Source organism: the organism of the source record quoted next, unplaced genomic scaffold (genome assembly GCF_019419815.1).
Source record: "Pyrus x bretschneideri cultivar Hongxiangsu unplaced genomic scaffold, Pyrus_bretschneideri_v1 Contig74, whole genome shotgun sequence".
NCBI classification, from domain to species: domain Eukaryota; kingdom Viridiplantae; phylum Streptophyta; class Magnoliopsida; order Rosales; family Rosaceae; genus Pyrus; species Pyrus x bretschneideri.
In genome coordinates, this window is record NW_025999814.1 from 1,246,675 (window position 1) to 1,259,733 (window position 13,059).

At 37.5% G+C, this 13,059-nt stretch overlaps 2 protein-coding genes across 7 annotated transcripts; one reads left to right on the forward strand and one right to left on the reverse strand.

The window, feature by feature from the left end:
* The first annotated feature begins 3,020 nt into the window (after nucleotides 1-3,020).
* Nucleotides 3,021-7,599, forward strand: LOC103961451 (squamosa promoter-binding-like protein 2). Of its 5 annotated transcripts, none has more exons than XM_009373996.3 (6): nucleotides 3,021-3,217; nucleotides 4,935-5,685; nucleotides 5,842-5,981; nucleotides 6,342-6,596; nucleotides 6,775-7,160; nucleotides 7,349-7,599. In XM_009373996.3, the coding sequence occupies exons 2-5, from the start codon at nucleotides 4,991-4,993 to the stop codon at nucleotides 7,110-7,112; spliced, it is 1,428 nt and encodes a 475-aa protein (XP_009372271.1). In that variant the 5' UTR covers nucleotides 3,021-3,217; nucleotides 4,935-4,990; the 3' UTR covers nucleotides 7,113-7,160; nucleotides 7,349-7,599. The 5 variants fall into 5 exon arrangements, with proteins under 5 accessions (XP_009372271.1, XP_048430739.1, XP_048430738.1 ...); XM_048574782.1 differs by having other exon boundaries at nucleotides 6,775-7,123; XM_048574781.1 differs by lacking the exon at nucleotides 3,021-3,217 and adding an exon at nucleotides 3,223-3,307.
* A 1,397-nt stretch (nucleotides 7,600-8,996) lies between these two features.
* Nucleotides 8,997-12,488, reverse strand: LOC103961452 (ranBP2-type zinc finger protein At1g67325). Of its 2 annotated transcripts, none has more exons than XM_009373999.3 (10): nucleotides 12,236-12,488; nucleotides 12,041-12,086; nucleotides 11,486-11,601; nucleotides 10,865-11,138; nucleotides 10,558-10,631; nucleotides 10,229-10,280; nucleotides 10,015-10,124; nucleotides 9,863-9,887; nucleotides 9,595-9,746; nucleotides 8,997-9,344 (listed from the first exon to the last, which is right to left on the reverse strand). In XM_009373999.3, the coding sequence occupies exons 1-10, from the start codon at nucleotides 12,242-12,244 to the stop codon at nucleotides 9,342-9,344; spliced, it is 861 nt and encodes a 286-aa protein (XP_009372274.2). In that variant the 5' UTR covers nucleotides 12,245-12,488; the 3' UTR covers nucleotides 8,997-9,341. The 2 variants fall into 2 exon arrangements, with proteins under 2 accessions (XP_009372274.2, XP_009372273.2); XM_009373998.3 differs by having other exon boundaries at nucleotides 9,863-9,890; nucleotides 12,236-12,482.
* Between the last annotated feature and the right edge of the window lie 571 nt (nucleotides 12,489-13,059).

Below are 13,059 nucleotides of genomic sequence, written 5' to 3' on the forward strand. Positions count from 1 at the left end.
TATTCCACAATTTAATTGCATGTCCAAATTAATAATTAATTACACAGATCATGGTTTAATTTAGGTCGATTGCTGTTGAGATGTGATTAGCAAATCAATCACTATTAAGATTATTTAACCGGTTTAAAATAATTAAGTCAAACGCTATCATACGATCACGTGGTATCATAAATTTACTCTTGTTATGATACGTCTCTTTTCACAAGTGACCAGACACTAGTGAGAGGGTGGCCACCGACCAGGCCATGGAACAAGGAAGTCGAGGACAGTGGGGGTATAAAGCAAATGAGGTTACACTTGGTCTGCACGAGCACACGTACCCTGTTGCAGGATCACACATATTTGCTCCCCAAAGAAAAGTTCCTACTTAAAAAATGAACACATCTTGGCAACTTTCTCTTGCACAGCATGATATTATGCATGATATACAAGCAAAAATAATTTATTAAAAATGAATAATTATATTATAAACGGTGTCATGCATGAAGTTCATCCCACTCGGTGGAATATAGGCCAATCATACCAAAAAATAATTCACTCTGGATAACTCACAAGACAAATTTAATCAATCACTCACATATGAGCAGAGCCACTAAGGGACTCCAATGGTTCCGGGCCCATTCTTGCAATTGCCGCAAGACATGAGAAAGAAGATGGATTGTTCCTCATCATGTCGTGGTCTTCAAATTCTAACAGTTTTGTTGTTTTGTCTTTGTAGTTTAATGAAATAGTAAATTTGTAAATGGGGGTTTAAAATAGATTTTAATAATACTTCTAAAGCAACCTAATCATCTATATTTACAAACCTCCTTTTTGCCCTCCCTCACATAGAATCCTGACTTCTCCACACATATTAGATGGAGAAAATATTTCAACAATGTTATAAATTTTTATTTTGTCCTTGAATATGAGTTCTTGATGACTCGAAAATGATTGTGCAAAGATTATTCGCACTCTTGGAGGATGTACATTGGGACCAAGGTGGTTTTAGAACTAATCAGAGTTCGAAAAATATACATAAAAAGGTCTTCTGAGGATCTTCCGAATGTTTAATACAGATTCTTTTACAACCAACAAGTGTTTAATATAATGCATGCTAGAGTGTTAAGTCTATATATGTTGACTTGTGGACAACATAATTTGGTTAACTATAATAAGTTTGCCAAGTGTTCGGCGAAATACCTTATTGAATAAACTATATATTTTTTTTTATGCACCTCACTTCAAATCCTAGATTCCTCACTGCTCGCAGTGTAAGTAGTTCCATTTGAATGAACTAATTGCCACTCTTTTTATTATTCCAATGCGTACGCGGCGTCCGTTGATTTGATATTTTGAAAACAATGAATCCCAAATGGCAGAAAGTAATGAACAACATGTGCCCTTCTCAGCATGAGATCTTGAAATTCGATTTAATTAATTTATCGGATTAGTTAACTAATTGTTTCCATTTGCCAACCTCAATCCACACGAACTTACTGTTTATTACACACAACTAGGTTTAGCCAAAATTAATTAATTATATCGCATGAATATTTAAACACATACTTGTGCAAACAAAACCAAACCCAACTCTCACTCTCTCTCTCTCTCCAACCAATAGATTATTCTTACTTTCAATCCCATCCTATGTTGATTTTATGTATCTTAAACTAAATTATTAATTATGAGTATCTTAAGTTAAATTATGATTTGGCCCAAGTCCTAACATGGGGTGGAGATGTACTCGATTCTTTGTGTCCGAAACACGCAAATTAAGATATTCTATACCGTTCAAAAGAGAGAAAGAGATCTAAGCTGTTTAAGTTTTTGAGTCTTTGTAAAGTGGGCTAGTAAAATGAACTAATAGAAAATGTACAATTAAAATTGAGTGGTTCAGATCTTTTGATTTGCATGCTTCAAACACAGACATCTAGAGTGGATCTCGAGTCCCTAACATGGAGACGATCTCTAATTTTATTTTAGTATTAGCAGTCATATTGTAAATTAGTCCAAGTTGTTAGTACAAGACACATTCCTAAGTTTACTTTCCTTAATCTAACCAAAATTCCCAATTAAAGAAGGCTTCACATGACATTGGTAACGTCTTTTGTGGTAGATTATTATATAACCACACTCCAAGTCTCCAACCATAAAAACATGTATGGGGTGGTAAGTTTTAGATTATCTACCATTTCAATACTATCAATAATAAAATACAAGTAAAATAATGTAGTGTGTGATTTAGATTGACCATAACAGTCAACTTCATGAAGTCATAAATTGACACAATAAAAGCTAGGTTTTTTCATTCAAAATGATCATTGAAATTGATATAATTTCTCATTTTCATCCGAAAGATTTAAAATCGATAAAAGTGGTCCATGAGATTGTCTACTGTCAATCATTTTGTGAGAAATCTCTATTAAATTGAAGGTATTTTTGTCAAATCAACCAATTCCTTTGAACGGGTAGTTTTTTCAATCTAACAAAAACTTTTTTACAGAATAACTAAAATAATTGACAATGGAGAATCTCATTGACCACTTTTATCAATCTTAACTCTCAAGAACCAAAATAAAAAGTTATGATAATCTTATGAATTATTTTAGCTAAAAAGTCTAAAAGTTATAAGTTAAGAATACTATTCGCACTAAAGCTCATCAATTTGAGCTGCTTTTTCAGTCATGAATCAATAATAAAGAGTCTCGCTAAATCCCAAAACGAAAAAGGGAATGATAAAACAAGAGAAATGCTAAAGAAACTGGATCAAAGTGAAATTTTTACGATTATTTTGTCATTTTATAACTTCACGTTAATTTGTATGTTAATATTATAAAAAAACATAAGGTGACAAACATGAGTGAGGGGAGCGGGTGTGAGACTGTGCCAAAAAGTTTGATATCTCACTTATGTAATGCTACACTGTACTATCTATTTGCACCATCTTTATGATATTGATAGAGCCCATTATACAATTAAACGGTAGAAATAGCATTTTTGATCTCACGCACAAAAACAAAAATCACACAATATAAGTGTGAGACCGAGTGAGGGAGCAAGTGGCGGTACTTCCTCTCTCTCTCTCTCTCTTTCTCTCTCTCTCTCTCTCTGGGGTCAATTTTTAGGACCAAAGATTGAAACTTTGGAAAGGGAACGGACGATTGATGCTAACAAAAGCTTTTCCTTCTTTAATACACCAAAAGCAATCTCCTCTGCAACCTCCCCAAATCACCATGTAAGTTTTACTGATTACAACCTCAGCTCGCAATCATTTTCCATTTTTTCACTTTTCTCCTTTTTCCCTCTGCACTTGCAGCATTTCATGGTATAAAAGTTGGGTTTTTTTGTTTTTTATTTTTGTGCTGAATGGAATCAATATGTATGTTGTATGTTATATGTTGGAAGTTTTGGGAAACGATCAGTAGCTGCGGTTGTGGTTGTGCCGATTTTAGATTGGTATGTATTTTGGGGGAAACAAGAGAGCAATTATGACGATCGAAGCTGCTGGAATTTCTAATTTTGGAATTATCAGTTTTAGATTTTTATTTCTTTCTTTCTCCCTGTATTAATCTGTTTCCAATAATAAGAGGTCCAACTTTATTGGGAACTGAAATTTTATTTTGTATTTTCTCATATGTATTGTACTGGAAAATTATTGAGCTTCTTTGGTAATATGCCTAAAAGCAATTTCTTTGGGGGGTCTGGTTCCAGATTTTTTATAATTAAAATAAAAAAATTATTGGGTATTTAGTAAACAAGATTTTAGGAAAATCATAAAGAATTAATCTTTCTTGTTAGGATTAAAACCCCATTTGATTAAGATATTGAGCGGCTTAGTTTGATGGGTGATCATGGTTGTTGGCTGGTGCCAATTTCTTAATGACCAGAAAGGAAGAGGCTTTGAGCTTTTACTTTTAATATTTTTGATACGATTGATATTAGGGTAGGAGGATTCAAGTTTCGAGACCTCGGGTGCCATGGACAATGCTCTTAAGCAACTGAGCTACGAGGCCTCTGCGAGAGGCTTTGAGGTTTGTTGGAGGAATGTGTGAATTGCAGAGCAATGGAGGTTGAAGTGTGAAATATTGGTTGATAGTTGATAGGGTGTAGTGGGTGGGGCTTATTTAATGGCCGACTTTAGATTGTAACCGTATTGTATATATGAATGATTGAGCTAAGGGTCTGGAAAGTACAAGGTATGCATGTATAGGTGACGGTAACAAGTTACAGTTGAAGAAAGAAAACAATTATTTGAAATAATTGAAGAGAGTGGGAGAGATGCAGAGGTAATGTCCATGTATAATCTTTTATAAAGGTGGTAAATTTTATATGTGGTCAGAGGATAAAAATCCAGGTTAGCATGAAATTTACCTCAAAATATTTGCAGGGGAATGGGGAACGGTTGACAAACTTACTGGAGGTTCAGGTTTTGTAGTAAGTTTGTGAATCGGTGGGGCTTGTTAAAAGTACTTGACTGAGAAGAAATGACTTGGACGTGTGGAATACAATAGGTAGGGTTCTGGATTTATGTATTCGGTGCCTTTTGTCTTCGGTCGAATGGAGTAAATGGGGATTATTGCAGCTGTGTGTGGCTGTGTGCCTTAAAAATCTGGCAAAATTTATTAGCTTTAGAAGGATGGTGATTTATAGGTACTAGTTATAGCTGCGAAAATATTTACAGGAGTTGGAAAGCTGTTTATCTGCTGCGATATACTTCTTTCGCTTATGTATTGAATTGTTTGATCTGCATTTTTTGAACTTTGTGGTTGTTCGGATCTGAGCTCAAGTAGTTCCACATTGTTCTTCAGTCTGCAAAGATTTACTATGTTTGCTTTCTTGTTTTTATAGTGTTTATTGATTAGTTAGTTGACATTGTACTGTATTGATCCTCCCATGTACTTTGCTACATATGTGCTTATATATATTTTTATCTGATATTTATACGTTTGCAGAGTCTGGTGACTGGGTGCTTTTGTGTTATTTGAAGACACGATTTTGGAGTAGTTTTATGAATTCGGTGCTGATGATGGAGTGGAATGAAAAACCTCCTTCACTGTGGGATTTGGATAACCTTTTCATGTATGGTACAAAAGTTACTGAAAATCCTAGGAAGTTACAACCAGCAGACTGGGGAATTGAAGGGGAACGAGGAATGAACTCTGAATCTTTCTATTCGACTGGGGGTGATGGGGGTAGTGGGGTTTCTGGCTCTGATTTGGGAGATGGTTCATCAAAGAGTTCGAAATCAGCTTCTGTCAATTCTTCAGTTGAGGAAAGTAAGAAATCCAATTTCAACTTAGAGGCTTTTGAAGGTTTCCCGAAGGATTTCTTTGATAAAAAGGATTCAGCTGCAGCCGAGGCCCTTGGATCTTCTCCAACTCATGATGTTTCGGCTGGCTCTGGCGAGCCATTGCTAAGTCTAAAGCTTGGTAAGCGGATGTACTTCGAAGACGTTTGTGCTGGAAATAATCATGAGACCTCTTCTCTTTCTGTTATTTCCACATCTATGGCAACAAAGACAAAGAGGTTTAAGTCTGCTGCTCAGAGTGCATTTGCATCACACTGCCAAGTTGAAGGCTGCAATCTTGATCTTTCATCAGCCAAAGATTACCATCGCAAACATAGAATTTGCGCAAATCATTCCAAATCTCCGAAGGTTGTTGTAGATGGTGTGGAGCTTCGGTTTTGTCAACAGTGTAGCAGGTAAAGCTTGGTAGAGATTCTTTGGGTGATGCAGCAACCCCGCAATTACTTGTTTTCTGAATTACAAGGATGTTTTGTTTCTTTAGCAGTTAAATCAGAATGAGCTTTAGTTCTTTTCTAACATAGATCTTGATATGCATAAATCCTTTGTACCAGGTTCCATGGCCTTTCTGAATTTGATGAAAACAAGCGAAGCTGTCGCAGGCGACTTTCTGATCACAATGCAAGGCGCCGCAAGCCACAGACAGAAGTAGTGAGACACCCAGCAAGGCTGTCTTCATCACTGTTCAGCACAGGTATTGGACTCACTTAAATTCTTGCTATTTACTGACATACATCAAATCATGATGTAGACCATTTTGTTGAAATCTTAGTTTAAACGGTATGTTTCTGTTTCTTTTTAGAGTTGTCAAGAATGCAAATAAACCTACCAGGGTTTAATTCACCCATCTAATAATTTAATCTTTTGAGTGTTCTTCGACATTCACCCATCTAGTACGATTCAAGTAATGAATTTTACTGAGAAATTAGCCAACTGCAATACTGGTCATCAGGCATGCTTTTAGATTAAAGCTAATGTTAAATACTTGAAATCATATTTGTGCTGCCCCGTTGCTTATCCATTAAAGTTGAGCTGGGTTTCTGTTCCGATGCAGATGCCATGAGCCTTTCTTTGGACCCAGGTCCCTATGTTTACACAAAGCATGCTTCAAATTTAACATGGGATGGCTCGTGCAACCTCAAGTTTGCACAAACGAAAGAGTATTTTCCAAATCCTGCAAAAGCAGGAGGCACTGCCAGGCAGCTAAATTTTCCTAACAATGGAAGTCCAGGCTCGATAAATGTGCTTTATCAGGATTCCAGTAGGCTGTCACCATCTAAGGGCACTGCGGCTGAGGTTGTTAACCGAGGTCTGTTTTACTTCAAAATGCAGACTGCCTTATGATTCATGACCAACAATCAATTTTTGTTATGATTCCTGTTTGATATTTGTTGAACCTCACAGAAAAAAAGATCTTGCTAATCCCGATTTGGGTAGTGTCACATCATTGTAGGTGGTGTGTAAGTTTTAATTGGTGATGTTTGCAGGTGCTGAAGAATCTATGATCTCTTTCAACCTGGATGCAACGCAGGATATTCATCGTGCTCTCTCTCTTCTGTCAACGAGTCCTTGGGTCTCAGGCGAGGGGAAATCTGTTCCACTTGATACCAATCAAAGTTATCATAACAACTCACCTCAACAGGGGATGCATGCGATGACTCAAGGTGTGCCAGCCTCTTCAGAGTACTGGCAAACTCAGCATCCATCCCTAGATTCCCAAGCACACGTTTCCCACTCACACAGTAATGTTGGCAACCAATTTCAGGATCTTCATCAGTTCAAAGCGCCGTACGAGTTTGGCTATAACCCAAACCAATTCAGTTGACTCCACCTGGGGTACTGTCCTTTCACCCGCATAACTTATCATGTTAAGGTTGGTTCCTTTGGCGGAGTTTTTTTTGTGCATTGCGTATCTGATCTTACCGCTATATTTGCTTTTTCTTCGCCTCTTGATTACTACACTGATGAAGTTTTGTGTTGAAAAAATTGTGAGACCTGAATCTCTGTTTTGAGTACCTTTTTGGTAGACGCTGCTGATAAAAATCTGTCATTGTCTTCCAGAAACTGGGCACTGCTTTGGTTTTTCAAGGACGAAATTCCGGGGATTAGGCATATTATCGGTTGCGAATGCAAGAGCTGTGTATGCGTTTAATCTGGTGCTACCATATCTCCTTTGTTATGGCTTGTATAATTTGACAAATTGTAGCAAATTGGTTCACTGTTACATTGCTTTACACATGCATTTTCTTTCATTTGTTGCGACTTGTACGTCAAATTGAAAGGGGATGTTAACATGCCCCTCCCAAAGCTCAGATTTCTTGCAACTTTTAACAGGGTGCTGTGAACCTTGAAGGAATCCACCGGACTTTTTGTTTTCCGGTGGTCAAGGAACTTAAGAGATAGATCCCTTACCGAGAATACCATTCGAACCTGTACGTATTTCATGAGCTGCCGTCATCATTTAAATTTCGCATATATACATTTGACAACACTATCTATTCTTCTCTCTTAATAAATACTTCTACCAAATGGAAAAAACAAAACCAATTTCCGCCAGCCGATTCTTAGCGCCCAACCGCAATCACAATGCCTTGGCCGCAACTCGTACCTCCATGCAGCCAGGTCGCCTGCACCGTTCACAAGGCCAGGCCACCAACGTTCGCCTTCGAAACGCCGCCTTCAACTGGTTGTGGGAAATTGTAAACCTGAAAAATGGGCTCGTTGCTCCCTATATAACAATGGGGAGCCAGAAGGATTGTACATATTGACGCAAAAGATTATTTTGACCAACCACGGCTTTCTGACAATTTTTTTACCTCTACAAATTTTCAGGAGAGGATCCGGCGAGAATCTTCCAATCATATCCGTTCATTGTTCATCGTGCGGTTAAAAATCATGTAAATTTTTTAAATTAAAATTGAACATAAACAGTACTTGACAAAACTAACCACACGATGTACGATAAACGAATGTGATTGGAGAATCCAGCGAGGATCCTCACTCTACAAATTTGACTAAATGAAGAAGAAAACCAGACCTTAAATTCTATTGAAATAAAATAAAAACAACTCAAGGGCCACTTTTTTTCAATTTCGCATTTATTAAACTCACCACTCAGCTAGCACAAAATCTCAAACTTTCAAACAGAGACCCAATTTGACCTGACAGAAACATAAAAACTCAGCGATGAAAACGTATTTGTTTTTTTTTATTTGAAAAACGTTACAAAGTAGAATTAGATTGAGACCCTTGGCACAAACATGATGCAGTTTGTTCAGTCGAAACTTAACTTAGATCCCGAGACCTGTCATATGAACCCCCAATTTCTTTGCTGCATATGAGGTGTATTATGTCACTCTACACAACAAACACGGGGAAGGATGTATATCATGACACTGAACGGCCTGTCAAACAGTAAACATAATTTTAAAAAGGCCACAGGATTAACGACGGCCATAAGACGTGGAACCACCATATACCAGAGCCAAAGTCCTGACAGAATTTCAACAGCCACAACGTGGAAACAAGGCAAATGGGCAACTCGAAACTGAACTATAAGCAACTGACTAAAAAAGAAACCTTTCTGTCCCCAACTCTTTAACAGTAAGACAATCAAACTTGGGGGGTTCATACGCTTCTAACAGAAGTACCGGTCAAACCATAGATACTTAAAAGACGGACAATTTGAATCAAATGAAAACCAGAAACATACGGACTACAGTAACCTTTATAGCCAACTGGTACCATATCATACGTGGTAACGTACTGACTAGAAAAGATGAATTGATTCCAAAAGCAAAGGGTCTAGCTAATAGAAACCAGAATCAACCTGTAAAACGCATGCCAGATGGTACTGGCGGACACAAGATGCATTGTACAATCCACAAAGACCATAAATACCATAGCAGTTAATACAACTTGACACAGATCATGATAAAGTAGAGTAACTCGATAACCGCTGCAACACGACGACAAGACTGACTTTCAGACACCCATATTGAGCAATGCTGGATGACAACTCTGGACCTTCTCAACCCTCAATTATGTCTAGTACTCACTGGAACAGTAGACAATTATAAATTAACAGATGCACTTGAAAAATACACAAGGAAAATTAAACAGCTAGAATCAAAATTCACTACAGTTTAGAAACAAAAATCAAGTGCAGAAGAAAAGCTTTTAAATTGATCCATTAATAGTTCACAGCATAAGATGTATATTATGTTTGAAATGTGTATACACATCACCAAAAACAAGGATTCCAAGCAACCAATAGAAATCCAGAGAAAATATCTAATGCAACAAACCTGATTATTTTCATTCGGAGCAGGTGAAGGGGACTTCTTTGACTCGGCTGGTTTGTCCGCTCCACAGTTCTGTCTGTTACACTTGGTTCTAAATGGATAGTTTATATTATTACATTTCTCACACTTCCAGCTACCTTCTGGCATTTTTTGTTCTGTAAACAAAAATAGTTATTGACGTTAAAAAAGAGGACAACAAAGTTAATAGAGTCAAGAACAATGAAAGGAGAAAGGAATTAATTCGGTGAGAACAACGCCTGGGATGACTTACTAGAAGTTTTGTCACTCTTTGCAGGCTGCTATAGAAAAGAACATTGCATGTCAGAAAAATTGATCCCCAAGAGAAACTTATATGTAAAATATTCAGAGAAAAGAGATACATAAATGCATGTGTGAGAGAGATTGAGTGAGAGAGAGAGAGACCTGAGATCCAGGCTTTGGCGTATTGCACTTCCTCATGTTACAAACAGTTCTAAATGAGAAGTTGACATTTCCACATTTTGGGCATGCCCAGTCATTGTCACGTGTAGCATCTAAATGTGCAATAAAGTTGAAAATTCAATGATCATTTCTATATATATTGTTTACATGATGTCCAACAACGACTAGTGATTCGAAAGGAGACTAGATGACTCACCTGTGCCCTTCTTTTGAGCTTTATCATCTGGAAGGAATCCTGGCCTTGGTCCCTGCACAGAAAATAATACATAAATTTTACCACATCCAAGATCAAGGAATTCTGTTGCAAGTTCAACAAAAGAAAAGAAATGTTTCCTCTGAACTTTGGAAAGAAATATATAGGAAAATTTGAGAGCCCAAATAGCATCAAATGTAATTAAATGACTGAGCAAAAATTGGATTAAATTATAAAATAGCAATAGAAAACATGTATCAAGCAGATTGTTCTAGGGAACGAAGATGACTAAATGTGAAGAATGCAACAATAACAGTAGCTTTTGCACATACCATAGGGCCAGGGCCCATGGGCAGACCCAGGCCAAACCGATCCATCATAGGAGGGGGCATACCATACATTCCACCTGCAAAATTAGAAAATCAAAAGAGAAACCATAAGACACTAAATCATCTAGCAATAACAGTCTCACATGGAACTTCCATAAGCAAAGGTTACAGCAACATGGGAAAACCACAACATTGTATACGGGAAAAGAAAAACTTGCTTAAACAGCGTATAAAAATCAATGTACTTAACTAATCCATTACCCAAGTAAGAAAAAACAAAATCATCATAGGATAAATCAAGAAAGCGTACCATTTCCAATCATGGATCCACTAGAATATGGTGTTGGTCCAGACAAATGCAGAGGTCTGTAGGGGCTGCCTGTAGATAGGCGGCTGCTGTAGTTGTAATGATATGCTGACCCCCCTGAAAATGGAACATCATACGGAGGAACGGATGATCCATTGAAGATAGAAGAACCATAGGGTGGCACACCAAGATACATTGAGGAGGGTGCAGCAGAGCCCAGATAAGGAGCAGCAGACGTGTAACCTTGTGGGGCAGGGAAAGGCTTAGCAGCGGGTTTCTGAAATGTACAAAGCTCGGATCTTAATATCTATATCTAACATAATTAACCCAACAAAGATTCCAAGTCAAACACAATTATCAAAAATATAATCAGCCCAAATATACAAGTGTTCATTATAAAAAGCGAAGTTTGGCAACATAAATCCCCTTTGCCGCTTGACCTCCATCTCTCTTTTGTCTTTTAAACAAAAAAGCGAAAACCAACGGACAAATCATGCAAAGTTTCAACAACAAAAATAGCAAACGGGATTGAGAAAGCGACTTCAAAATTTCAAATATGCATTATAAGCATCACACTCATCCAATTAACATAAGTATTTAGTGTAATCGTGGTCGGTGTCTTACTGAGTTATGATCCGCAGGCCTTGGCTGAGTGCAATTACGCATATTGCAAGTCGTTCTAAATGAAAAATTATCATTCCCACAGCTAGGGCAGGTCCAATCATCTTCCCTTCGACTACCTACAAACACCATATGTACGTATAATGAACTCCGAAATCATAACACCAAAAATCATACAAATTCATTAAACCCTAAATCCACAATCAAAACTTTATGAATCAATACATGCACATTATATACAATTACAGATATTAGATTTTCCAAATAAATGAACTAAAATAAAACAAAAAAAATAAAATCATCTGTAGCTAATAACATAAAAAAAACGTCACTTACTACTACGGTCTAGTAGTATTTCTCTTCACTTGTAAGTAAGAGGTCTTAGTTCTCGCCAAATGCGAGTTTAAACTACATTATTGCTAGCATATTGTGAGGCTAAGCCCACCCCCTCCCCTTAGTGTAAATAATATCGTTTGTTAAAAAAAAAAAAAAAAAAAATACAAAAAAAGGAATCAAAGGACCTCAATTAAAAAATTGAAAATTTGAAAAAAGGCATACCATCGGTTCTAGCACGCTTGGCTGCTGAAGAAATTCTGTTATCAACCTGAACACAAAGATATCAAATTTATTCGCGGCTAAAAAAATTGGAACTTTCGTCCGGCGCGCCAAAATCCCTAATTTTGGCTTCCGTCGCGGTGATTTGGAAAAATGCAAAGGCAAAAATTGAAATTGAATGAAGTGGGAGGCGATTACCTGAGACATATCAACGGCGAGATATCAGATTCCGGTTCGAATATCAGAGAGGAACGCAATTTGCCCCAACAGAAACAACGGTAGCGCTGGCTGTCTGGCTGGAGGACTCGACGAAGATATTGTGAGGGTTCTTCTATACGATTATGTGGATTTGATTGGCCGGTCGATCGCAGCGCAGCGTTTCGTGTTTCCCCTTCCCCTCTCAGATTGCAAGTTCGGTTAGGATGGACGGTCCAGATGGAACCGAATCGAAGACTATTAGGTGTTTTTTTTTTATCTTTTTCTTAAGTAAGCGTATATGTTCACTTTAACCATGGGACACTTTAAAGACCTTGACCTAGTGTGCATGAGGCCACGAGCAACACTGTTGGCTTGGCGACGCACATGGATGATAGTAGCTCCGATGATCATACGCAACATAGCTTTCACGTCCTCCACAATATGTCTACACGAGACACATTGTAAGATAGGTCTTGCAACATTGTGATGATTTGAAGAGAGCCGCTCTTCGTTATTAAGAATAGCAAGCGAAACTATAATTGATTAGTGAGTGAGTAAATATGTGTAAAGTCGAACATGATTGTTCTAAACAAGACGGAACACTAACCTTCGAATGGTGTCGGTCCTACATATCGTGAACGGATTCACCTCTGGCATTTGGACACGTTGGAATTAGCTCATCGGGTGGAGCACGGTCTGTCAAAATCCGTATAGGTTAGGTGCCATCGATGAATGTATAGTAAACCAAACTTTTTTCGAAATATTGAGTTTGAAGTGTTTTTATCCCAGTTTATACAAGAGAAGTACATGCATTTTTCTGTCTT